The sequence below is a fragment of the Nematostella vectensis genome, chromosome 4 (genome assembly GCF_932526225.1).
Source record: "Nematostella vectensis chromosome 4, jaNemVect1.1, whole genome shotgun sequence".
In the NCBI taxonomy this organism is placed as follows: domain Eukaryota; kingdom Metazoa; phylum Cnidaria; class Anthozoa; order Actiniaria; family Edwardsiidae; genus Nematostella; species Nematostella vectensis.
This window is the reverse complement of record NC_064037.1, coordinates 17,250,779-17,278,670: the sequence shown is the minus strand read 5'-3', so window position 1 is coordinate 17,278,670 and position 27,892 is coordinate 17,250,779. Positions and strand designations below refer to the sequence as shown.

The following is a 27,892-nucleotide window of genomic DNA, read 5'->3' as shown; positions in this document are numbered from 1 at the left end:
GGGGGTAGGGGAGACAAGTGAGTTTATGGGGGTAGGGGAGACAAGTGAGTCTATGGGGGTAGGAAAGACAAGTGAGTTTATGGGGGTAGGGGAGACAAGTGAGTCTATGGGGGTAGGGGAGACAAGTGAGTCTATGGGGGTAGGGGAGACGAGTGAGTCTATGGGGGTAGGGGAGACGAGTGAGTTTATTGGGGTAGGGGAGACAAGTGAGTCTATGGTGGTGGGGGAGACGAGTGAGTCTATGGGGGTAGGGGAGACAAGTGAGTCTATGGGGGTAGGGGAGACGAGTGAGTCTATGGGGGTTGGGGAGACGAGTGAGTTTATGGGGGTAGGGGAGACAAGTGAGTCTATGGTGGTGGGGGAGACAAGTGAGTCTATGGGGGTAGGGGAGACAAGTAAGTCTATAGGGGTAGGGGAGACGAGTGAGTCTATGGGGGTAGGGGAGACGAGTGAGTCTATGGGGGTAGGGGAGACAAGTGAGTTTATGGGGGTAGGGGAGACGAGTGAGTCTATGGGAGTAGGGGAGACAAGTGAGTCTATGGGGGTAGGGGAGACGAGTGAGTATGGGGGTAGGGGAGACGAGTGAGTCTATGGGGGTTGGGGAGACAAGTGAGTCTATGGGGGTAGGGGAGACAAGTTAGTCTATAGGGGGATGGAAGACAAGTGAGTTTATGGGGGTAGGGGAGGCAAGTGAGTCTATGGGGGTAGGGGAGACAAGTGAGTCTATGGGGGTAGGGGAGACGAGTGAGTCTATGGGGGTAGGGGAGACAAGTGAGTCTATGGGGGTAGGGGAGACAAGTGAGTCTATGGTGGTAGGGGAGACGAGTGAGTTTATGGGGGTGGGGGAGATGAGAGTTTATGGGGGTAGGGGAGACGAGTGAGTCTATGGGGGTAGGGGAGACGAGTGAGTTTATGGGGGTAGGGGAGATGAGTGAGTTTATGGTGGTGGGGGAGCCGAGTGAGTTTATGGGGGTAGGGGAGACAAGTGAGTTTATGGGGGTAGGGGAGACGAGTGAGTTTATGGGGGTAGGGGAGACAAGTGAGTCTATGGTGGTGGGGGAGCCGAGTGAGTCTATGGGGGTAGGGGAGACAAGTGAGTTTATGGGGGTAGAGGAGACAAGTGAGTTTATGGGGGTAGGGGAGACAAGTGAGTCTATGGTGGTGGGGGAGCCGAGTGAGTTTATGGGGGTAGGGGAGACAAGTGAGTTTATGGGGGTAGGGGAGACAAGTGAGTCTATGGGGGTAGGGGAGACAAGTGACTCTATGGGGGTAGGGGAGACAAGTGAGTCTATGGTGGTGGGGGAAACAAGTGACTCTATGGGGGTAGGGGAGACAAGTGAGTCTATGGGGGTGGGGGAGACGAGTGAGTTTATGGAGGTGGGGGAGACGAGTGAGTCTATGGGGGTGGGGGAGACGAGTGAGTCTATGGGGGTAGGGGGAATACAATTAAGTTTATTGGGGAACGAGTGAGTTTTTGGGGGAAGGGCGAATACAATTGAGTTTTTGGGTACGGGGAGCGAGTGAGTTTATGGGGGTGGGGAATCCAATTGAAATCATGGTGGTAGGAGGGATACAATTGAGTTTATTGGGGTACGGGGAGCGAGTGAGTTTATCGGAATAGGGAGAGACAAGACAGTCTAGGGAGAGACCAGTGAGTTGTTTTTTTTTTTGTGTGTGTGTGTGTGTGGGGGGGGGGGGGGATTGAATAGAGGGGGCCCAAAAATAAGCTATAAGTTTAATAAAAATATAAGTTTAATAAAAAAAAGTTTTATAAAAAAACAGAGACATTAAATTAAAAAGGATGTAAATACCCACCGAATCCCCCACTCTTATATCGATCCCTGTAAAGGAGAAACGGCATTAATGAGTATCGAAAGGGGCACTTCATAAACAAATATATTAACACTTTATTATTGTGGTTAATTTTTTTTTACGTTTACCTAGATGGATAAAATTCATAGAAAGTTTAACGCTCACTGCTGTTTTAAACTCGGGGATTCTCCTCATCACAAATTAAAACTATTAAAATTGACTTTCTATGGTGCTTTTATCCTATTTTAGTTGAGAGTCAAACCGAAGTGGCGGTATCACAGAGCGTTGCGGGATAAAAGGCGGGGGAAGGGAGGGGAGATTTTAAGAAAAAAAAGTATAGAAAAAACAGGATTACTTTTATTCCTATTCATAGATGCACGAGGGGTCCAATAATCCGGAACCGCCTAAACTTGTTGCGTTCACAACCAATCATTTTATTCTTGTAGTGCGTTTTATTGACATTCGATTACAATGGAAAAACATAGTTTCTCGGTGGGAGTTATATCTTTTGTCGTCTGCCCTGTTCGATGAAATATTAATTAGCTTTTCATGAAAGGTGTTGAATCGAATAATTATTCAATGACAGGTTGTTTAGTTTTGCTACGTAAAATTAATAAAGTCCCCTTGAATGACAGACGTACGCTACACGCGGAAAACGGTGTCGAGATTTTCATGTTAATCTAAAAAGAGACTTTATCTAGCTATACGAAGGCTAATCTTCGAGAGAACAATAACAGATATGGGATATTCTATCGTCTAGCAATGGTTGGTGTAAAATAAGAGTTTTTAAAGTGTTATTTACGATGACGCGAACTACAGGAATACAAGCTATAATAATTGTTTTATAATTTAGGAATAGCAGTCTTGCTGGTAAGTCTGTCATACTTTTTTCATAGCGAAAAATATGCTGTATCTTTAATAGATGTCTTCTCCCACATCGAGATTATCTTTTAAGTATAAACGTGTTTTTTTTTCAAGTTAGGTTACGAACTGTCTGGAGATCTTCGTGATATAATTGTTAAAAAACAATCGATGTTTGATCACTTGAAATACGCACTTATCACGAACCGATAGGTAACTTGGTTCCAGAGCCTCGAACGTCTCTTAGTGGCCTGCGAGCTTGAGAGCTTCAGAGCTCGCTGGCCACAAAATAGAGAGACGTTCGAGGCTCTGGAACCAGGGTAACTGATAGGTATTTGAACAGCAACAATAATTTAAAAACTAATACGGTGTTATGACAAGTTTAAACACCGTTTGCCCTGCAAGTGTATATAAGGTTAATGATGTATATAAAGAGGGCATTTTTCATTTCATTTTTCATTTCCTGCCGATTCCCATATATAGTCCCATAATTTATATCCCAGTGAACTTTCAAAGGCTGTTTTGTTTTAAAGTAACAGGGCTCATTTTCCTTAAACTCTCGATTATAATTTTCTGTAGTACCATTTTCAGTTTGTTTTTTAGTCTATAGAAAGTGTGTGTCTTGTGCATGTCATGTAGCAAATGATTGCACGCGGCAGGGAAGACTTCCTAAATACAAGGGTGTTTTGGTTTTCTAGGGATCGAAGCCGGCTTCACGCATGGCGGGGTCGTGTACAGGTCACGTGGCTCGCATCTACCGCTGGACTCGCGCACTAGCTGAATGCTGACAACGTTGGCATAGCAACGATGGAAAAGAGGTAGGGTCCTCTGTATTATGGTCAAGGAGGAAGGGGATAGGGTAGAATTCTAATTATGTTTATGGTGGTGTTGGGCTCGTGATGATGGACAGAAGGTAATGCACTATGTTTTTAGGTGTGAGCGGTGCGATTTTGTGGGGTTTGAGGCGTGCGATTTTGTGGCGTTTGAGGCGTGTGATTTTGTGGGGTTTGAGGCGTGTGATTTTGTGGGGTTTGAGGGGTGCGATTTTGTTAGATGTGAGGGATACGGTTTTGTTAGGTTTGAGGGGTGCAATTTTGATAGGTTTGAGGAGTGCGATTTTGTTAGGTGTGAGGGGTGCGATTTTGTTAGGTTTGAGGGGTGCAATTTTTTTAGGTTTGAGGAGTGCGATTTTGTTAGGTGTGAGGGATGCGATTTTGTTAGGTTTGAGGGGTGCGATTTTTTTAGGTTTGAGGCGTTCGATTTTGTTAGGTTTGAGGGGTGCGATTTTGTTAGGTTTGAGGGGTGCGATTTTGATAGGTGTGAGGGGTGCGATTTTGTTAGGTCTGAGGGGTGCGATTTTGTTAGGTGTGAGGGGTGCGATTTTGTTAGGTGTGAGGGGTGCGATATTGTTAGGTGTGAGGGGTGCAATTTTTTTAGGTGTGAGGGGTGCGATTTTGTTAGGTGTGAGAGGTGCGATTTTGTTAGGTTTGAGGGGTGCGATTTTGTTAGGTTTGAGGGGTGCGATTTTGTTAGGTGTGAGGGGTGCGATTTTGTTAGATCTGAGGGGTGCGATTTTGTTAGGTGTGAGGGGTGCGATATTGTTAGGTGTGAGGAGTGCGATATTGTTAGGTGTGAGGGGTGCAATTTTTTTAGGTGTGAGGGGTGCGATTTTGTTAGGTGTGAGAGGTGCGATTTTGTTAGGTTGAGGTGTGCGATTTTGTTAGGTTTGAGGCGTTAGGGAGGGTGTGTATGGGGGAGGGTAATTCTGGCATCGTTAAGTAGTCTTCCATATTATTGTCGTTAGTTAGTGGTGTAAGTAGGCGAGTAGAGGGGAATGGGGTGAGGGAGGGGGTAATTCGTGGGAGACCTGTGTGTAATGCCAAAACAGGCAGCCCGTTCGTCTCTCCCCGATTACACAAGCTAGTAGATAAAAAAACTTTGTACGCTGTTTAATTGATGCTCCGAAAATAGAGTTTCGTTAGAAAACACCACACACTACATAACTCAAATTTATGGCGACAAAATGCAAAACCCTAGAAAAGCGATGGGTCTGTTCCCATTTATCTTGAATAAGTCAGAAATAAGATGAGACTAAGTTGTCTTAGGTCAAGTTTTGTTAGCAGTTTTGACAATAATAATCTTCAAATGCGCGTGTGTGTGACATGGAACACTTGCAATGTCGGTTATATTATCTTCTACTGATCAATGCCTTAAATGCCTAACCTCATGTGCGCAATGCATGCAAGAGAAAACAAGCCTACTGCAATCTTGTGATAATATTATTATAATTAGAAATCAAACAAAATTTTTGACGAAATGGCACGAAATTGTTATTGAGCGAGCTTTCGCCTAGTTCGGTGATATTATTGAGACAGAGAAAAAGTAAACTCTTGCGGCATGATGAAGAACGTGGGGTAAAAAGTTTTAGATTCCATACATTGTACTGTGCAATGGGATATAAAGTGCAATATACAATACAGCAATATAGGAAACTAAAACCCGCCACTAATTTTGTCATATTTAGCAGCATATGCCCAACATCTCTCATATATTTCCAATGGGCTATTTTCTCTATTCGGTGTCGTTTCTGTCGTCAGGTTTCCTCTAGTTATCGTAATATCGTAATATTGTATCGCGTGACATCACTTTCTATCACTCAAACTCTAAGGTTCATAGCGGATCTAGACGAGCTTATGGGAGTACCATCCCTCAATGCCAAAACTATATAAAAGCTGGTATTCTCGGGACGATAGACACCCTGACTTATATAATGAAAGGATTTCTTTTTAAAACTTTTTTTCTGATTCTGAAATATTTTTTTATTAATTTTGAATAAGTGTGTTTTTGCTCTCTGAGAAGGCAATTTCCTATTTTACATAGTATTATTGCCTAAATCCAATCTGAAAATCCATTGCTAATCATGGACACAAAAGAATGTCACTATTAAAAAGCAACGTGCAAAGGGATTCATTTACAGGGTCGGTTTCTTTGCGTTAATTACATTGCAAAATCAATTAAATATCGTATTTCCCTCAGGGTCTCCCTATATAGTGCTTGGGAAGCGGCCAGCCTTTTAAGGCTAGCTGTAAATAAAAGGACATTAGTCTCGTTCTTTGAGCGCTGTGCATAATGCATGATTCTCTCGAGCTAATATGTGCTCCCTACCTAAGCGATGACAACACAACAAGAACCCAATAGTATCTCTCGCACGACCCTGTCGAGTAGAGGGCGCTAGACAGACGTCCCATATAAGAATCTAGGGCCTCGGGTCATGTTAATCACGGAGTATGAAGAGTTTTGTCACTAGGCTCCGCCCACGACGCACTGTCCTGCTATCAGAGGTAAGAGGACTGGAATCTTCGCGTGGATTTCTGCAGATTGCGTTATCTAATTATCAAAACAGAGGCGTCGAGTCAAAGCGTCTCTAGAGGAATTCGCTCCACATCGAGCTGATTGTTGAGGTGGAGGTTTCACTCTCATTTTGACGGCCCATACAGTGCTAAATCGCCCTTATGCTAATTACGGTGTATTGACAAGAGTTTAAGACACGTCCAAACATTCAAGTTGCACAGCGTCAGTGTTTTACATCAGGTTCGCTGCGTGTTCGGGAATCAATTTCGTGGGACACAGTCGGTTTTGGACGAATCTAAAGTAAGGGAGGCAGCGTTTGAAGGTAAATACTTAGCAACGTCTATTCATCGGTTTTAAGAATTTGTCCTTCACTGTTCTTAGCCAACTATTGAGGCATAAAAAGTTAATAGAGACAATTGAATGTCAACATGGATACCTAAACTCTCTGTTAATACAGATTCGCTTGTTGTAATCGTTTCCCCTTGACGACCTCGGTGAGTCTTTCCTCGACAGTCGGGCGGAACTAGGATCTTACAAACTGAAATAACGACTTCTAGCTGTAACGTAATCATAACGATGCCCTGAGAAGCCATCCACCAAAAAAGGGGATGGAATTTTGGAATTTTTCTCCAAAATAAACCAAATCATATTATACACTAAACCATATTAAAAAACTGGCCACTGTATTGTTATTCTGGATTGGAGGAATAAGTGCCTTGTTTTTCTTGTTCTAGTATCCATTGAATTCCGATAGTTGTAATCTTCTCGTTCCCTCTCGCGATTTTATCATTTTCCAGGCTATCCGATACGAGTTAAACGATTATCCAAATATTTCTTGTTTTAAAAACCGATAATCTTTCTTTGATATCAAAGGTGTTATCAAGCGCCGTCGAATTTAGCGCCGGATTGTAATACTATAGCGTGCAAAACACGCGTCACGCATTACTCGCCAGCTATCGTGGAATGTACTCCACAAATCGGAATACAGAAGATAACTCGAACCTCAGTCTCCTTCGCCTCGTGCATTTACTTTACTTTTACTCTCAGTAACTCCCGCTAACTTGAGTTACTTAACTTGAGTTAAGTTAACTTGAGTTAAGTTGAGTTGAGTTAACTTGAGTTACTTCGCCTCATCATTTCTAAGACCAATTTGCATATTCAGCCCAAAAGAAGACCACAGGGCCAGACAGTTGTGAAAAAGCTCAATGTCAACAAGCTTAAGCTCCCTTCCATTCAAGAGAAACTAGTAGAAAGCTTAGAAAATCAACTGACTGAGGATATTGGAAACGACTGGAACTCCTTAAAGACAACAATTCATTCTGCTGCCCTTGAGGTGCTTGGATCAGTTACCAGGAACCATCAGGACTGGTTTGATGAAAATGATGCCAAAATCACAGCTCTTTTGGAAGAAAAACGGCAACTCTTCAGAGCTCATCAAAATGATCCCAACTCAGTCTCGAAGAAAGACGCCTACGTCAGCAAACGCAGACAGGTCCAATTAAAACTCCGTGACATTCAAGACACATGGCTGAGTGACAAAGCTGATGAAATTCAAGGCTTTGCAGACAGACACGACACGAAACGATTCTACGATTCGCTCAGATGTATATTTGGACCACCAACACCGGGCAGTTTCCCACTACTGAGCGCTGACGGAGCAACACTCATCACTGACAAAAACATGATAGTAGAGAGATGGGCAGAACACTTCAATGGCGTTCTAAATCGTCCATCATCCATCAATGACCAAGCCATACAACGCCTTCCACAGGTGGACATAAACCCAGACCTGGACATAACACCATCAGAGGATGAGGTTGTCAAGGCAATCAAGCAGATGTCGACTGGAAAAGCCCCCGGCTCTGATGCCATCCCTGCCGAAGTGTTCAAGTCAGGCGGTCCTTCTCTCCTACACAAATTAACAGTGCTATTCCAATCGCTCTGGGAAAGTGAGACCCTCCCGCAAGATTTTAAAGATGCCACAATCGTCCACATCTACAAGAGAAAGGGCAACAAGCGATCTTGTGACAACCATAGAGGGATTTCACTTCTCTCCATCGCTGCAAAGATCTTTGCCCGACTGCTTCTCAATCGTCTCCTCAAACACCTTGAGCAAGGCCATCTCCCTGAGAGCCAATGCGGTTTCCGTGCAGGTCGAGGAACTGTTGATATGATCTTTGCTGCACGTCAGATTCAGGAGAAAAGTGTGGAACAAAATCAAGATCTCTATACCACTTTTGTAGATTTAACAAAAGCGTTCGACACTGTGAGCAGAGAGGGACTGTGGAAAATCATGGCGAAGTTCGGCTGCCCCGAGAGGTTCATAAAGATTGTTAGACAATTTCACGATGGGATGATGGCCCGTGTTCTTGATGATGGAAATACCTCTGCCCCTTTTCAAGTGTCAAATGGAGTCAAGCAAGGTTGTGTCCTTGCCCCTACACTGTTTAGTTTGATGTTCTCTGCAATGCTGACCGATGCCTTCAGGGAGACACCCCTAGGCATCCCCATCAGGTATAGGTGTGATGGAAAGCTGTTCAACCTACGACGTCTGAAGGCCGTCACTAGAGTCAAAGAGACTGTGATTCGTGACCTGCTTTTTGCTGATGACTGTGCCCTCAACGCCGTCAATGAGCATGACATGCAACAGGAAATGGACGCTTTCTCATCCGCCTGTGACAACTTTGGCCTCACCATCAGTATCAAGAAGACTGAAGTGATGTATCAGCCCGCCCCAGGAAAACCATATCAGGAACCAAACATCACAGTTAAGGGGCAGCGACTTCAAGATGTAGAAAACTTCACCTACCTCGGCAGCACTCTCTCCCGCAACGCCAACATCGATGCAGAAATCAACAACCGCATCGCGAAGGCAAGCAGTGCCTTTGGGAGATTGAGGAAGTCAGTCTGGGAACGCAGAGGCATCTCACAATGCACCAAGATCAAAGTGTACAGAGCAGTCGTCTTAACAACACTTCTCTATGGCTGCGAAACTTGGACCATCTACAGAAGACATGAGAAACTTCTCCAGCAGTTCCATCTCCGCTGTCTCAGAAACATCCTAAATATCCGCTGGCAGGATAGAATCACAAACACTGAGGTTCTGGAGAGAGCAAACCTCCCCAGCGTCATTACCACCATGCGCAAAGCTCAGACACGATGGGCAGGACACGTCTGCCGTATGTCAGACTCCAGAATACCCAAACAGCTGTTGTACGGTGAACTAAGCCGTGGAAGCAGGAAAGTTGGAGGCCAGCGCAAACGCTATAAAGACTGCATCAAATCACATCTGAAAGACTTCAATATCGACGTTTCAACGTGGGAAACTGCAGCATCTGACAGACCGATTTGGCGTAATCTGATTCACAAAGGTGCCATCCACTCAGAAAATAAACGCTCCAACGCAGCCAAAAACAAACGCCAAAAACGCAAGGCTAGAGCTGACCAACCTACCAATATGACCCCCTCTTACTGGTGTCCGACTTGTGGAAGGGGTTTTCTTGCACGAATTGGCCTTATAAGCCACCTGCGGATTCATCCCTCCGCCCCTTAGACATTGTTATACTGTCAGTATTGCTATGGTCATACTCGACTACGAGTTGACGAACAACACTCTCAGTAACTCCCGCTAACTTGAGTTACTTAACTTGTTTTTATTTTAATTATTTTTATTTTATTTTTCACCCGATTATCCGATTCTCCTAAGAAAAGGCGTGTATCAGCGCTTAATATTAGTATTACATTAAGCTGCGAATTTTATTACCGCAGTCATTACCTTAAGCGATGATAAAAGACGGAATGATGACTGAAGTTGTAGTATTTCGATGATGTCAATTGTCATTCTGGCAAATATTTGTGGTGACCGTTAAACAGAGGTAAAATGCAATTTAATCGGCCAATCGGGACCCTTTTTTTAAGACCGCGTCCAATTCGGACTTTGATAAATTACCGATGCATACATAGAGGGCTGACCGTTTTGTAGAGGGCCGCTTGATAGAGGTGACCGTTTGATAGAAATTACCGTTTTAGAGAGGGCCGAGGTTCAACTCGATTCCACAATGTAACGCGACCCGAAATGCCTGGATGGTGCTGTCATTTCTTTTTTATCATTATTATTATTTTTATTATTATATTTATTGTTTTTGTCTCTTTTGCAATAGCAGGGCCCCCGAATGGTCTTGGGCGAGCACTTTCGAGCTTGCGACGCCCCGTTTTTTTATGCGAGACCGAGCACTTTTAGTTGTTGAATAAATCGAGCAACGAGCACATCGAAAAATACAATACGAGCACGGCGTAAAAAATTGCGAGCATTGGCCGAAAACTCAACGAGCACATCGAAATTTCGGGGGACCATTCGGGGGCCCTAGCCCCTAATAGGGGGAGGGGGGTCTGGGTTGAGTGACGGATAGATCCTGAATACGGAAGACGGCAATAACATGCAAATACTTTCAAGCCCCCTAGCAAGTGAGGGTAACACATGTTTATATGGACTGGACAAGGCCCATAAGACAGCACTAATGATGGTGCCCGTCAAAGAAAATTATGATTATTTTTATGATTAAAATTATAAAAAGTCTCTTTTACTATGAAATATCGACAAATTCTAAATTGTTATTTTTATTCATGGATCGCTGCACTAATAATTATGCGCTCGTGCAAAACATGGAATAGCTGTTTAGTGCTCGCGTCGTTGGCCTGTGCGTCATCTGATCTGTGTAACAGTAGGAACTAGCTCAAGGAACCCGTTTTATCTGATGCCGAAGGTCATGTCGACAGTGTAAAGTTTCGCAAACTCGATTCCAGAGACAATTTCATTCACGTTAACTAGGGAAATATGTTGCGTGGATTGTGGAAGAAACATCAGATTCGAAGAGAAAGTTTTGAAAATGGAGGGATAAGGGAATGGTTAAGCGACAGGTATGTCAGAGTAAAATAACTATGTACTGTTATACTCCGTGTTGTTCGTGGTAATTTCCATGTTGTGATTTGTACACGCTTTTGCATTCACGGATGTCGTGATGTGTCTATAACAATATAAAATCACTTTACGCGGTGTTGTGATGAATACGATATACCACAAATCCTTCAAAACTTTGATCTACTTTAACTCAGAGTAATTTAATTTCTGATTGAAATTGAAGATTTACTCTAGTGGTAAAATACTAGCGAGACTTTTTAGCATTATATATTTCCATTACTACATAGAATATTTAGTATTATATGCCATTACTAAAAGGAGATTATTCAGCAGTTCAGCATTATATTACCATCAATAAAAGTATTTATTGATAACATCAATGTACGATGTTTATTTCGGGATTATCTTGTACGTAACTTATGTTTAGTTTTGTTGTTTTTAAAATGTTTTTCATTATGATTATTTGCCGAGTTGTTAAAAGACAGATCAGTTTTCAAGCTGAAGACAATATTTACGACATACTTGACACTGTCTCCCAAGACGAGGTTCCAAACATCCCAGATGTGAGGTTTTTCGTTGAGAAATACTGCCGAAAGGGCGATGCAGTTAAATTTTATTTTCAGTTACCTGGTCATAAAGCAGTTTGTTTACCACGCATTGCGCGTGGCAGAGGATTATAATGACGGGATCAGAAATATAAGAGACATCGCTTTTAATTAGCATACCATTCAAGCGAATACGGTATGGATTCGCTAAAACGCCTGGTTCTGCATTATTCAAAGCAGATTGATTTTTCATCTTGCTCTAAGTGTCTTGGTTTATTTTATTTTTTGAAAACCCAGAAATGTCCGATCCCGGTCAAGCAAAAGTTGTTTACTGATTTACCTTACTGATAAATCCACCTATTTTGTTTTCAAATTTACTAAATTTTAGTTTAGATTTGATTTAGTTATTAATATAATCTTGAAGATGCTAAAAAGCATAGGATACCTTATATTTGCGGGTTACAAATAGTTGATATTTGTATACGCCTTTTGCCTAGACAAACGGCGAATATCAAAATGTTGTTAGAGTTATTCTCAAAAAAGCACGATATGAGTGCCTCCTATCCAAGTATCAGTAAGCGTACCCCTGCCTTGAAGGGTGACATGTGAGGGGTGTCAACATGGATAAAGTGTTCCTACCTAGTAGGGTGGGCGTTTTCACATGAGGGATGGTGCCCCTATTAAGTAGGGTGACATGTGAGGGTTGTTTACATGAGGGATGGTGTCCCTATTAAAGCCGCATTGTCACCAGTTTACTTCCGGAGGGCAGAGGGAAAACTCAACCGCCAAAAAAAAAACAAAAGAATCTGTTAGAATCCACGCTACTAAACAGGCCATTCGCTCTAAATTATCAGTCACATCCTCTACGAAACTTTTAAAAGACACACTGCTTTCAATATTTTGAAATATTTTTCGTCCGGAAGTAAACTGGTGACAATGCGGCATTACTTTAAGTATGTAGGGTGACATGTGAGGTGTGATGGTGCCCCTAACTGGTAGGTAGACATTAAAGAGGATGATCCGAGGGAATGTGCCCCTATCTAGAAGTGTGACACAGCCTCTAACATATTGAATATGTAGCATTGTTCAAACAAGGAATTGAAATGTTTGATAGTATATATAACAAATAAGCCCTAATTCGCAATTACTTTTTGGGGGCATCTTCGTTATGTAAAACTAACTGAAATTTCTAATATTTGCGGGTTACCAAACATATATTATTTTTTAATAGTTGTATACGCCTATTGCCTATACAAACGGCGAATATCAAAATGTTAATTCTTATTGGTACTAATTTGCGTAAACTCCAGTGAGCTTATAACCATGCATTAATTACCTCTAATGGGTACTCTGGAAACACCTATGATTTCTGTATATCTTTTTTCTGAATATAACTATACTGTCGGGACTGCCCTTATACGTTTATGGTGTTTTTTTTAAATAGGCGTATGTGTACGGGATTCGTATGGGTGGGAGAGTGTTATTTGACATCCACTTTATAGTACTAATATCGTCACCACGGTAACACTAGGGTCTTTACCTCACCAGTGACTCATTTGATTCCTCGTCACGTCACGTGACTGATGCCGCCTGGGTCTACAAAGACGACGACAGAAGACGGCCCCGCAGCAAATCGCTAGATTACCTCTCCCAAGATGAGAGCATTGACATTGATTTATACATTGTGCGGCGCCTAACCAAGGACATGGCAGACCGAGGACGGAAGCTAGGAATTCATCTCCAATCGTTGCACGAGCAACTCCCAGCATCAGATGCCAATGATGAGCAATATCTCCCGGAAGAGCTGGCGGACGAGCTACGGAAGCGGACCACTTCGGTGGATAGCGAGATTAAACAGCTGGAGAACCAAATGGGACAGCTCCAACGGACTCTGGTCAAGGGGAAGGCTCGCAGGGAGAGTATAAAGCATAGGATATCAGTATCCAGCACCCCAGCCGGATCTCGCAAGGTGTCAGCCATGACCCCCTATCTCCCCACCCCAGAGCAACCGGAAGAAATGTCCAAGGAAGATCTGAAGGCAAGGCTAGAAGCGCTGGAAAACGAGAAACAGGAATTATTAGAGGATAAGAAAGACTTGAACGACGAAATCAAATTCTTGAAGTATCAACTACAGTATAGACTCGAGGTTCAAAATTTACAGTCGGAACGAGACATGAACCAGCAGTCGGAATCTCACGTTAAATTGGAGAATGAAAACAAAGCTTTGAGGGAGGAGAATAAGGATTTGAAAGAGCGCTTGTCTGTGATCAGGACAAAACTAACGGAAAGTGGAAACACGGAGGAAACTTTGCTGAGCGTGACAGACGTGGTGGATTCGGAGGACGGGCGAGATGAATACTTCATGGAAAGTGAGCTGGACAGATTATACACGGAGAGGAAAATACTTCTGTCCACAATCATGAGGATGCAAAATCTGGATCGAGAAGATCCCAGGAAAGATTCTGTCCCATCCACGGATTATGGTGTGCAGTGTGATTTAGATTCGCCCAGGGATCATCCGGACAGCCAAGGGTCATCGCTTATTGCGAAACTCACGAATGAGATTGAAGCTCTGAGGAAGAGCTTGCATGAAGTGGAGCACGAGAATGAGGAACTGTCGGATGAAAATCGTGCCTTGGATGAAGAGAATGCGAAACTTACGGAAGAGAAACGAACGCTTGAAGACACTATTAATAAGCTTAGAGCTCAGATTAACGATACCTTGGATACGACTCTTGAAGAAATAGAACACTTGCATTCATTTAATGAGGAGTTGGAGTCTAAGCTTAACCGTACCGACGCGCAGGGTCGAGTATTATCACAGTCGCTGAAGGAGTTAAACAACAGGAACTACGATGCGCTGGAGAATGTGCTAAATGACATAGAGCATAAGTCTTCTTTAAGCGATGCCATCGATTATCTGAGAAAGGAAATCCGTAGAATTAAAGACGACAGTAATGAATTCGTTGAACGTAATCCCAAGATTGAGATTCAGGATAAATCCAATGAAAGCAAAGACTTGACTTCTAATCTCCTTAATGAGGTTAAAACATGTAAGGAGATGCTAGAGTCGCAGAGGTCACACATACGTGAGCTTCAAATGGACAAGCGAGATATCGAAGAGGGTTACGCTAAAATGAGACGTGAGCTGCTCATACTTAGATCGAACAGACAAAAAGAAAGGAAAAAGGAGTGGCTAGCCAAGCGAAGGGCAAAGTCAATGAATGACGGACTAGCCATGGACCAAGACTCGGATAGAACAATAATGGATGAGAACGATTCGCTGAAAAGGGAGATCAAGAGATTACATTCAACCAAGACACACCTGGATGATGTCATCCTTGGAGTCAAGAAGGATAAGCAGACTCTGGAAGAAGAAAAGGTTTGTTTATTGGGGTCTTTGTACCATCAACTTGAGCGTAACGAGACACTTGAAGTCCAGGTTGAGGAGCTGACAGCTGTCCTGGAGCAGTGGGAAGCAAAGTCGGATCTCCGAGATAGTGGGTTCTTCTTGCCAGAGGAAAAGCAAGAAAACACACAGAGTGATGATGCGAGTCAAGAGACTGGTGCTCAGACGACTGGTGAAGATAAAGGAGTGTTGGATACCGTGGGAAGCAAGCCGGTCACACCTGCTGAGCCTGAAAAAGACACGCCCCCTGAAGATCAACCAATTAGTGATCATGAAGATGATGCGGACGAAAAGGACGAGAAGTCCCGTATGAAAAATGCTCTCGTTACTGTTGTGGATTCAGCAACTGGCGAATCACAAGAAATGAAACACAAGATTCACACGCTCGCGGAGAGCCTTAAGAGTGTTCAGGAATCCGTTTGTGACCTAGAAATTGAACGGGACAATCTCCAGTTGGATTTGGAAGAGAGCAAGAAGAACGAGAAGGAGCTGAGGGCTGTTATCGTGCAGTTGAAGCGTGAAAATAGCAGTACAAGGGACAAGCTTGTGAAAGCCAACGACCTTGCACAAACATTACAGGACTGCTTGAAAGAGGCCCACGATGAGAAAGAAGACCTTAAAGACTCGCTGGAGGAAGCCAACGATGAAAAGATCGTTGCAAAGAAGCATTCCGAGCTTCTTGATGGCAGACTGAAGGAGGTTACTCAACAAAGAGATGCACTCAAAACTGAGGTTGAATCCCTCAAGGCCGATGACGATGAGCTTAAGGCAAAGTGTGAGAAAGCTGAAGAAAAGTTGAAGGAGATTCACAAGATGTTAGATGACATTGGAAAACTTTCACCAAGCTCCGAGGAAGAGGGAGAAGAGGAAAAAGTTGAATTTGGGAAAACAGAAAAGTCGAAAGAAGATGGAGAAAAATGCATTGATGAACTTGGCAAGGACATCATCTCCTGGCTTGGGACAGTTTTCGTTGATGTGCACCGCGCAAAGAAGGAACTAAAGCGAACAAATTCCGAACAAAACCGATTGAAAAATCGCCTTGATGTTGTTATCACAGAGAGAGAAGCTCTTCGGAAATATGTACGTGAAGTCGACGACAAGAAAAGACAAATGAAGATGTTCATCACCAAGCTGACAGAAGAGAAGGAGAAACTTTCAGAGCAAATAGATGACACCCGGCAGCAAAAGACTAACCTTGCCGACGCCTTGGAAAATGTCTATCAAAGTAAGGAAAAGTTACAGCATCGGCTCGATGAGGCCCTTTGCAAGCAGGATCAGTATAAGAACTCGCTCGTAGAGGCTGTAGACGAGGCCAAGACCCTAAAGGAATCTCTTTATCGTATCATTAACGAGCATGAAACTATGAAGGAGTCGCTTTTGAATGCTAATCGGGAGATTGGTCGGCTGAAGTGTGAGAATACGGCGAAGAATCTCGACGCAGATAGGAAGGAGGATCAAGAAGACGAAGAAGTTCAGCGCGAAGGCGAGAACAACAAAGATAACACTGCAGCGGATGTAGCGGAGACGAACGCCTTGAAAGAACGGGTTCAGAACCTGCTCGAGGCTGTAGAGACAGCAAAAAGCGACCTCAAAACACTACAAAAAGAAAAAGACGAAACGACAAAATCGGAAAATGAACTCAAAACCACTGTTAAGATACTTACGAGGGAAAATGAAATACTGAAGTCACATTTTGAGAAACATGCTGCCGAGATCGACGGTAAAGAGATTATTGCAAGTTTTACCGCTGAAAAAGAAAGTGCTCCTTCAGGAACCTTGGAAGTAACGGAAGGTAAAGCAAAGGAGAGTCCCCAGGACCAGAAAGCTCAATATCCCTTGTTATCCGGGCTTTGGAACCAACTAAAAGTGTTAGGGACAGAAGTCCAAAGTTTGCAAACACGCATTAGTGAGTTGCAGAGAGAAAATGAGAACCTTAATCAAACTATACAGGAAACGTCTGATAAAAATGAGAGGCGTGTGGAGGAGTTAATTTCTGAAAACTCGAAACTGCGAGAGAATACATCACTTGAGAAAAAAGACAATAATGAGGAAGAAGTTCAGCAACTGAGGGAATGGTACGATGTCATTTGTAAAGAGAAGGAGCAGCTAGAGAGAGAACTCGAGTGCACGACTAAAGATAATGAAGATCTGATGCAGGACTTCAAGAGGGTAAGCGCAGAGAAGGAGGAACTTAGGATTTGCCTGGGGAATCGAGAGGAGGACAGGGCTTCAATGGAGGACGTGAGGGAAGAGGGCGAGATGAAAGGATATTCGAAAAGTGATATTCAACAGCTTATGGAAGGTATCGAGAAAGAAAATGAAGCTCTAAAGGAGAAACTTCAGGAATCTGTGAGCCACGTGGAACAGCTTGAGGGTGCGCTCGAGGTGATTAAAGAAGAAAACGACCAGCTGAGGAAAATGGAGGCTGATGGACAAGAGCTGCAAGCAGATTTTGAGAAGCAGCTTGAAAGTCTTGTAGAAAGCACAGATCAACTGATGCAAGAAAAAGTCGAGGTAATACAGACGCTAGAAGGACAAAACGCAAAGATTGAGGCAGAGAAAGAACAACTACTTTCTGAACTTAAAACGCAGAAAGAGAAGCTAAATACTGTTATTGAGGAATTAGATGACACGAAATCAACGCTGGAAATAATCAAAGAAAGCAATGAAAAATTGAAACAAAGAAACAAAGAATGCGAATTGAAGATAGAAGAATCGAAAGGCGATAAGAACAAGGAAGGTTTGATTTCAGTTGATGAAGCGTCAAAAGAGGAAGTACCGGAAGCTGTCGCGACAGAGTCATTAGAAACCTTAGAAGCAGCACCTGGTGACGGTATGGGTAGATTAGATATCGAGGATGAATTGGATGACGCACTAAACGTCTACCAGCAGTTAAAAACCGCATTGGACGCTTCTAACGAGGATAATGTGTCTCTGAGAGAACGAGAAAACAAGTACTTAGCACTTCTTGCTGAATCGGAGAAAAAGATTGATGAGCTAATGGTGCAGAAGGACAAGCTTCTTAAAGAAAAGGTAGACCTTGTCAACTCATTGCACGAGAAGATGTCAGAAATGAATGACGAGAAAGACAAGCTTGACGATGAAAATAAGCAGCTGCTAGATGAAAAGAGTCGAGAAGTCACGGACCTTAAAGGTGAGGTGAAGAAAGCACAAGACGATGCAGACTCCGTGAAAAGGTTGGTGGACGCCATTATTGAAGAGAACGACACGTTGAAGCAGAGCGAACATGACTTGTTGGCAATACAAGAGGATCTCGAACACACGATTGACGAGCTAGTTGCAGAAAAGCAGAAGCTAATCCAGGAAAATTCAGCACTAGTGAGCTCGCTGCACGCAGAGAAAGAAGAGATGTATAAGACGATAGAAAAGCTACAACAGGAAAGAAATATGCTGCATGAAAGTTTTATTGCGACTGAAAATGACTTGGAAATATCAATAAAAGAGACAGTTAATCTTGAAAAACAAGTCGAAATGCTATCGCGGGAAAGTTCGACAATGAAACAAGAAGCTGAGGAAAGGATCAAGAAGCTGATAGAGCTGGAAGAGAAGGCTATTGAAACGATGGAGAAGAAGCTTGAGATTGCAGAATATGCAGCAGGTTTGAAATACAAAAAAGAGTCACTAGAAAAGAAGTGTGCTGAACTCTCTGCTGAGATTCAAAACCTTCAGCAGTCTCGAGATGTTACGGCGGCAGACAAATCTAGAATTAACGATGAAGTCTGTCAACTAAAACTTACCAATGCTAAGACCGAAGCAGACCTAGCTGAGACTAGGAATGCCCTAAGGATAGAAAAGCAAGATATTGAGGTGCTTAAGATCAAGTTGGGTTCAATGGACAGAAAAAACAAGGAGCTAGCTGATGAACTGAGTAAATCGAAAAACCTAGAAAATGGAAAGGCAACAGAAATGGTAAAGAAAAACGAGGAAAAGAATAACGAAATCGAGGAGATGAGAGAAAAGATGAGGAAAGCGAACGATGAAATCGAAAAGATCCTTTCCAAAAACTCTAAGCTTAGTGATATTTTAAATGAACTGAATTCAGGGATCGAAAACATTCTGAACGAGGAAACCCTGCCGGACTCTGACCCAAATGTCAAACTTCAGAAGTTACGAGAGAAAATCGAAAACCTGGAAAAGCAGGTGAATAATGTTAAAGAGGAGGCGGAGAAGAATGTTCAAGAAAAGGACCAGCTTACTGGATTCCTGCACGAAGTAAACCAAGAAATGGACGTTATTTTGAAAGACGATGTGCAGAGGGTGTCGGTACAAACTTCTGAAGCTGTCATTAGTGAACGAGTAAAAGGCGAACACGGGCAAAATGGTTTTGATACAGAACCTGCGGAAAGTAGCAAAGGCAAGTCTGAAACATCACTTATTCAGTTAACATCTAAGATTGAAAAACTAAAGGTGCAATTACAAGAGAGCTCTGAGAGGGAAAGAAACTTGCTGGAGCAATTGCAATATGTGAGGGACGACAACAAGCGATTTACCCAGGAGATCACTACAAAAACTAATTTCCTCAAGACAATAAACGCATCCCTACAAACCCTAGAACAAGAAAATAAGCAATTTGCAAAGAAAGCAGCCGATAAAGCTATGAAACTTGATGAGACTAGACAGATGTGCAGTGACCTGAAACAAGAAGTTGTTTCACTGACAAATGAACTTCAAGTGATTAAAAGCAGTAAGAGAGAACTCGAAGATCGGTTTAATGACCTCGAGAAAGAGCACGATGTATGCCGACAATTAACTACCGAGAAACCTCTTAAGCCTGTGGAGCACGATTCTCTCCGTGAATCGCCGTCGTGTCAAGAAGAAGTTTTGCAAAATCAAGAATCAATTCAGGAGATTGGTGCAGAATTTATGTTGGGATCACCTATAGATAGCATCCAATCGGAGCAGGTTCCTTTGGAAAAAGAATTCGTCGTAGAGGTTGATTCCCAGGTAATGGAGGCATGCCCAGAAGATGTTGATAGTACAACGCAGTCTCGAGAAATGCAGAAAACGGAGGTAATGCCATTAGATCGATCTGAAGTAATGAGAGCAAACTTAGATCGAATTGTAGCACTAGAAGAAGAACGAAACCAGCTGAAGAATGAGCTCAGACTTTCTGAAGACAAACTTCACGAAGCCGAGCAAAAGTTCGAGAAATTAGAAGTTGCTTTAAGCCAGCTAGAAAGTATATCCGAAGTCTTTCATTCTGGGACTGAGAATGTCGACGCTTTGAAAAAGGAAATAAGAGATAGAGATAAGTCAATTGGGGAATTAACGGAGAAAATTGAAACCCTCGAAAAGGACAACAGCAGTGTTCAATCTGAGTACAAGGAAACTAAGGAGAAGCTGAAAAAGCGATCTAGCAGTTTACAGGAAAAGCTCGGCGTGTCTAAGAATTTTATGCAGAAAATTTTAGATGAGAACGAGGAGCTAAAAGGGCGAATTGCAGATATAGAAAAATCCAATGCGAGTTTAAGTGAAAGCTTAGAAAGCTTGAGGAAGACCGATGAAGCTTTAAAAGTCAAATTTGAGGAAGTGATGGCGGAGAAAAGTGATCTGAATCTGAAGTGTTCTAAGACGGAGGGTGAGGCAGCGGAATTGCGCGAACGCCTTGTTGCACGAAAAGATCTGATGCATTCGCTTGAAAAAGATCGTGAGAACTTCAAAACCAGTCTCCGTGAATCACAAAAACAAAACGAAGATCTAACGTCTATGGTTAATGAGTTAAAGGAGGAAAGAAGAAACGAGAAACAAAAAAAGGAAGAGGCCGAAGGTTTAGTGGAAAAACTGAAAGTACAACGGAACCAGATGATCAAAGAAATAGAAGAGCTCAAGTCAGAGAAGGGACTACTCGAACAGAAACAACAGATGCAAGATGAAGCCCAGAAATTGAGAAATGAAATTGAAGTTTTGAAGAAGCTTCACGCTATAGCTCTCGAGGACGTAAATCAGAAATCAGAAAAAGATCTAAGACGAGAGAAAATGAAAAAGGAACGCTACGAGAAAGACGTAGAAAGTCTGCGAAAACAAATGAATGATGACAAGAACAGAGCATACAAGCAAGAAACTCTGATACAGTCTATAAAGACTGAAAACGATAAATTTAAGAAGAGATTAGAACAGGAGATCAAGGACAAGGAAAACAAAAATTTGGAGTTACAGCGTTTGACAAACCAGATTGAGGATTTTAAGACGAAACTCTCAGAAGTAGAAGGGCGAGTCAAGGCAGCTAACAGTGAGAAAAAGACAATAGAGGACGAAGTCAAGAAGCTGAGGGTAACTAATAGTGATCTGCGCATGCGCATAGAGGAAACCGTTGAAGATAAGGAGGAACTCGAGGAAATTCTTGGAGAGATGCGCGACAAGAGAAAGAGGCTACATGACGACATCGAGAAGGCGCTGAATGAGAGGGATGACTTTGAAGATGAACTCTTAGAGTTAAAGAAGAATGTAAAGCTCGACAAGGAGGGCACCGACTTGCAAATTAATACACTGAAAGAAAAGCTTGAGGCTACTGAAAAAGCACAAGCCCCTTTGCAAACAAAGATAAAGGAACTGGAGCGTAAAACTATACAACTTCTTCGCGAAAGACGAGATTCCAAGAGAGAATTCGAAGGAAAGCTGTCTGAGAGTGAAAAAGAACGGAGCCCGTTGTTAGAGAAAATTGAAGCATTAGAGAACGAAAATAGAGACTTAGTTAAGCAATGTAAAGAGTTAAGCCGAAATTTACTTGAAAGAAGAAGGGAGACAGAAGCTGTGAAAAAAGAAATGGTAGCAACAGAAAAGAAAGTTAAACTCTTCCTTGAAAAACAAAATCTGTTGGAGGAAAAGCTGTTGCTGCTGCAGAAGACAAAGGAAGAGCTTCGGCAAAAAGAAACCGAGTTACACGAAGCAAGAGAAGAAATAACAGTCTTGATGAACCGAATAGAAAGCAGTAAAGATAAACAGATCAAGAAGGTCATGAAAGCTGTTTGCGAAGACATCGAGGCAGTTGAAGAGAAAGAGCTTCACGCAGCTGTGGTGGACCAATTGGACAGTGCACCTTCCAATAGTGCTGACAGAGAAGAAGTCACGAGACTCAAAATAGAAAACATGCGAATGAAAGCACGTCTCGAAGCCGCCGATGGCAAGCTAATGAACCTTCAAGACGAGCTTCACAAAACATCGAAGGATCGCGTCATCGATGAGAAGACAATCAAGGACAAGGAAAGTGAGAATAAAACCCTCAAAGAAGAGGAACAAGATTTGAAAAGGAGATTACGCCAGGCCGACAACGTTCAGCTCAATTTAAGGAAAGACCTAGAGGATTTACAAAAAGAAAAAGAAGAACTTCGCAAGGAAAACGAAAATCTCAAAAAACGGAAGCTTTCCATAGTCGAGAAAGTAAAAGTGACGTCATCAGAATGTGCTGTAGCGTCTCAAGTCTCTCAAGTCCCGGATCTTGGCTCAGAGCCTGTTGCTAAGGCGTCATCTATGGAAAGCGCCCAAAATGAAATCATCATGTTGGAAAACCAGGCGAAGAATTTACGCAAGCAGATTCTGAAGGCTAGAGATAAGAACTTTGATCTTACTCACGAGGTTTCTGACAAGGAACGCCAGCTGAGGCTACAGGAAAGGCTCCACAATGAAGAGACCAAGAGACTGAAGGCAGAAATAGCCGAACTTGAGAAAGAACTCGACAAAGTCAAACGTGAGTTGCAACATTCCGTCGAGTTTGAACGCAAGAGATCAACTTTTTCAACTGTAAAAGAACTACACGGGATGCACCGCAAGACTGAGGACGAAATGAAAGAAGTTATCGAGAAAACAGCGGAATATTTAAAACGCTCTAAAGAAGGTACTTGTCTTGACAATGATGATAAGAAAACAATAGATGCTGTCATCGAGGAGAAGCAGAAGATAGAGCGAGCTCTTGAGGATTCCCAGAAAACAAAGGAAAGACTTCTAAGAAGACTCAAGAAAACAGAAGAAAATAATAGCATGCTTAGGGAAATTGTCGCTGATTTGGTAATTGAAGTTGACAAAGTACGCCGACTTGTTGGATTTTACACCGGAATTGGAGGAACAGTGGACGAGAACGGCACAAAATCGTCGGACAAGGAAAACCTTGTAAAAACACTGGATACCATGTCACCAAGTGATACCGAGGATTTGCAAGTCACCTTGAACGGCTTACGAACAAAGATACAAGAGCTTGAAAAGGGACTTCAAGAACAGAAAGAAAAAGGCGACAGTAGCCTACACGAACTTTTAAAAAGCCGAAATAGCAAACTAGAAGCTGAGCTGAGCAATACGATCAAAGAGAAAGAGAGGGCTCTTGAGAAGTTGAGGTACATACAGGATGAACTAAGAAGAATCATCGAAAGTGGAGGTACGAAAGAGGTTAATTCGCGTCAAGCGATTCAGAAGCTGGTAGAATCTCTGGTGTCAGAGCGAGAGGAACAGGAAACTATTCAGAGTGAATTCTCAAAACTTCAAAATCGAATGAAAGACATGGAACAGACCGAGCAGAATCTTAAACTCAAACTTGGACGCCTAAAGGAGGAAATAGAAACGATGAACAAAAGAAAGACAAGTCTGGTAAAAGAAGTAAGAGAAACACGTAACATCAAGGATGACAAGGGGAAGGAGTCAAAGGGGCTCCCAGAAAAGATTCAGGCGCTTGAAGAAAGGAATAAGAAGCTTGAAGTTCAAGTCATCAAGGGTAAGCAAGCGTACGATAAGGTGACGCGTGATCAAGAGACCATGAAACAAAGAACTGAGGCACTTGTCAGCACTATTAAGGAAATCGAAGACGAAAAAGAATCCCTCATACAGGAAACCCACGTTTTCAAACGAAAACTGGAAAGCCGAATCAAAGAATTAACAGAATGCATCGAGGGAAAAGAATTGGAAGCAATCTCGTTAAGAGCTCAGAATGAAGGTCTTGCTACTTCTGTAAGGAAACTTGAAGGTCAAGTGAGAGTTCTAGAAAAAGATAAGGATATCTTGAACTCTAGCGTCAACCATGCAGAGACGAGAAGACACCAGCTTGAGATGGCTCTCCAGGAACAACACGATGAAATTCAGGAGATGATACTACAGAAGAGCAGGGAGAATTTTGTCGGTGAGCAATTAGAGAAACTCTTTTATGAAAACACACGTCTCAAGGAACAGAAAAAGATTCTGCAGTCGAGAATTGAAAGCTTGGAAAAGGATCTAAAGGTTCAGATTCACACCAAAAGGGATTCAGAGAGTGACCGAGAAGATCTCCTTGTCAGGCTTGACAAACAACAGGAGGAGCTTAGGAGGATGAGAGCACAAGCAGAGCATTGGAAACGGATGTTGGAGAAACACGACGCGGAATCACAGCTACAGATTGACGCGATGTCAAAGCTGGTGGAGAAACTCAGACATGAGAAAAAGCTGCCGGACAACAGAGAAAGTGATGTTGATCAGAGAAATCAGGAAATCGCAAGGCTAGAGGAGGAAAACAGCTATCTGCGCGGGCTACTCGGAAAGTCTATAGAAGAAGCGAAAAAAGAACCTGGAACTCAGCTAATAACGGAAGATTTAAATCGACTTAAAAAAGAAAATACTAAACTGCGCGAGCTATTGAATAATGCCCAAGAAGACGCTAAGAAACCTGTATCTGAAAATATGGAGAGCTTCAAACGTATTGAAAATGAAAATGAGCACCTACGTTCCCTTTTGAAGAAATCTGAAGATGAAGCCATAGAGATAAAAAAAGAAAACAGTTTATTACGTAGAGCGTGCGAGCAGTTACGAGACAGAAGGAATGCATCGCGTGAGAGCTTGCGTGAGAGCTTCACCTCATCAACCAGCCACGCGTTACCCAACAACTCGTTAAGACCTAGAGATGAGTCACGGGGAAGCTCATCATCGTCGTTTTCTGCACAGAATGGTCATCTATCTCCGCGCAAACCCTCGATGCAAAGAGGGCAACAACAAAGAAGCTCGACATCTTCTATTTCATTGGTACAGTCTACTCAGTCTACTAAGGAGGTCAAAGTAAAGAAGGAGGGGCCAGAAAAAAGATCCCCTCATTCCACAAGACAAGTGACTGTACAGAGAGGACCTCAAGGAGGAAGTTCTGAGCAGTCCACTAGGGAAATTACCATAACGAGGGAGAGCCCGGAAAGAAGATCTGGTCAAAGAACACGGGAAGCCGTTGTACAAAGGCATGGACCGGAGGAGACTTCGGGACAACTCACGCAGGAAGTCATCTCACAGAGCCCGGAGGAACTATCTGTTCAGTCCACTAGAGAAACCATAATAGAGAGGGAAGAGCTAAAGAGATATCCTGGCAAACCAACAAGGGAAGTCATTAAACAGAGGGAAGATCCAGAGAGAAATTCTGCTCAGCCCACAAGAGAAGTCGCCGTGAAGATGGAAAGCCTGGAGAGAAGTCCTAGTCAGAGAGAAGTCACAGTTTATAGGAGATACCCAGAAATGAGCTCTTCATCTTCAACATCAATTTCTCGTCAAACCAAGGAAGCTAAAGTTGAGAGGATAGTGGCTGACACGCGTCAAACCTCAACGTCACGCTCCCAACCAAGGGATCCCCCAGTGCAAAGGAGCAACTCTCAAAGATCATCATCTCCAACCAAAGAGGTTACAGTTCAGAGGTCTAGCTCACAGCGAGGGCCCCCATCACCATCAGCACACAAGAGTCTGCAGTCTTCTCATCAGGTACAAAGAAGTGACTCAGAAAGAGCTTTTTCGTCCGTATTGAATGATCCACAGGCTGGTGATGTTCATACTGGGGAAGTGATAACACAAACCACAGCCACTTCACTTAGGGTCCAAGCAAGCTTCCCACCGAGCGCTGGCTACAGGGAGATCTCACTATCTGTTCCTCGTTCAAGGAACAAGGAAGAAACTCTTAATCAACAATCTTACAAATTCTCATACAAAACAACACCACAAGAAAGTATTCTAGCAAATGGGTCAGCAGAAAGAATGGAGGAAAGTCAGTGGCACACAACCCCAAGAGAGCGCAGGGATCCGAGGAGATCGCCACAGTCAGGACGCCGAAGCCGCTCACTACCAAGGCATAGAGGAAGGTCATTAGAGGGCCATGGGGACGAGTACTCAAGGCACTATTCCTGCAGCCCTATCCTGAACGCGATGGGAAATTGTCCAGTTCATCAACATGCAGCAGGCGACCCATCCCAGCAGCAGTGCCCTGTCTGCAAGAAGGAGAGAAGCGTAGGAGGAAGAAGAGAAAATGGAATAACTGAGAACTATGTCTAAAAATCAGCTATTGCAAGGTGACATCTTGAAACATTTTCCAAAAAGGTTGCACGGTCAGAATCATTGTGTCGTAGATTGTATAGTGGTTATAAATGATATTAGTCTTTGAAAGCTTTCAGCTTTCCAGACTTGCACTTGTTTTACTTGCAATTGTCTGCAAATTAGAATACATGGATTCCCACAGTTGCAACTTTATTTGGAATAGGTTCATACTACTTATTGTTGAGCAGTGATATTCTAGTGGACAGCAAAGGCCTATCTTTAAGATTATGCAAGCAAATATTAAGACAATATTAATGCTTAAAAACATATACAATACCTTTTAAGGTATTAAAATATTTGTTTAAAACATTTGTTTGAAAGATCTGCACATTTTCTGCATGAAGTACAAAATATATACCAAAATATAATAAGGAACATATTTTTCAAAGAATCTCACATGCCAGTTCAGATGTGTATAATTAAACATTGCACATTCTAAGTGGATTGCCAGTTAGTAAAATGGTCCTTCCGAAGTCGTGACTCTACTTAGGGAGTTGCTAAAATAGTTATTTCTATCTTACATTATGATATCAGGAAAACACCTAATATTGGGACAAACTACATCTTCTAGTTAGAGAAATCTTGTATCCATTGATATTTGAAGGATCTAAGAGGCTAGAAAGGCTAACTCACACTATCCATCATGCACTGCTTTGGCAGCCATTTTTGATGCAAGAAAAAGATAAAACATTTGTCAAATTCGTTGGCAGTCATAAATGTTCCTGCACCATTACAGCATTATCAAAGTCAAACTATTAAACATAAACCTCTAAGTAAGAATTTTCTGTATTTTTTTACCAATGAAATCAGCAATTTTGCAATGCATTTCTTGGCAGGTGGGTTAGCCTTTTTTTTAAAAAAAAGCATACGCTATTGAAAATTAGTCAAACATTTTGATAGGTGTGATTTTATAAATGCACGATTTTATGCTCAAAAAGTGCTTAGATATTTTATAGAAAGCTTTTCGCACATCAAGCATATATAATTGAAGCTTAAAAAAAGTAAAATGAAATTTTTTTTTGGATAAAATGGATTTGAGTATACTGTAAAAACCAGTTTATCCATTACACGTTCTTAAGCACAACATCGCTTTTTATATAATTATTTCAAAGAAATGTAATTAATAAATATCTTTATTTCTATTTTTACAAATAAATCTTTATACGTAAATATACTAAAATTGTGAGTGGAGTAATTTCAATGAAAGTGACCTATTGTACTTATTCTGAGGGAGAGAAAAAAAACAAGAATCGACCATTCTCACAATTCAATCATGACGCGGGGTAACTGGAATTCAGCATGAGATTGAGTGTAGTCCTGCAAGGGCAGGAGAAACAGTGTTTGTTAGGCCAAATTCTGATAATTTACCACGGACTTCCCTCTAATTTGTGCCTTGTTTGCGACGCGAACTCCGCGTTTGATTAGAAAAGCTGGCCAACTTGCGTAATCTGAGCTACTACCCCGTTGCGCAGCATTTAGTCCAACAAACTCTGTTCCCCCTTGTCGTTGTTATAAGCACCATATCTAGGGTTGAGGGAAACCTCCCTCTCCCCAGTCCTTCGTGCGGCCATACTCACCGTTCGCTCTCTAACTTGATGATATCTTTCGCGGGTAATACTGAATACGGGGAGCCTTAAAAACGCAACGCCTCCCTCACCCCAGTCAGTTCCGTTAGTTTGCTCA

The 27,892-nt window shown here is 42.5% G+C and overlaps 2 protein-coding genes across 4 annotated transcripts; both read left to right on the top strand.

Moving 5' to 3' along the window:
* The first annotated feature begins 858 nt into the window (after positions 1–858).
* On the top strand, positions 859–9,577 carry LOC125561901. The gene is made up of 2 exons (XM_048726704.1): positions 859–1,431; positions 7,187–9,577. Exons 1-2 carry the CDS (start codon positions 859–861, stop codon positions 9,575–9,577), a joined length of 2,964 nt encoding a protein of 987 aa, XP_048582661.1.
* Positions 6,013–27,464, top strand: LOC116617695 (centrosomal protein of 290 kDa). 3 transcript variants are annotated; one of them, XM_048726953.1, is made up of 2 exons: positions 6,013–6,346; positions 13,036–27,464. In XM_048726953.1, the coding sequence occupies exon 2, from the start codon at positions 13,193–13,195 to the stop codon at positions 26,165–26,167; it is 12,975 nt and encodes a 4,324-aa protein (XP_048582910.1). In that variant the 5' UTR covers positions 6,013–6,346; positions 13,036–13,192; the 3' UTR covers positions 26,168–27,464. The 3 variants fall into 3 exon arrangements, with proteins under 3 accessions (XP_048582910.1, XP_032236525.2, XP_048582909.1); XM_032380634.2 differs by lacking the exon at positions 6,013–6,346 and adding an exon at positions 10,681–10,941; XM_048726952.1 differs by lacking the exon at positions 6,013–6,346 and adding an exon at positions 10,681–10,941 and having other exon boundaries at positions 13,019–27,464.
* Positions 27,465–27,892: the final 428 nt, after the last annotated feature.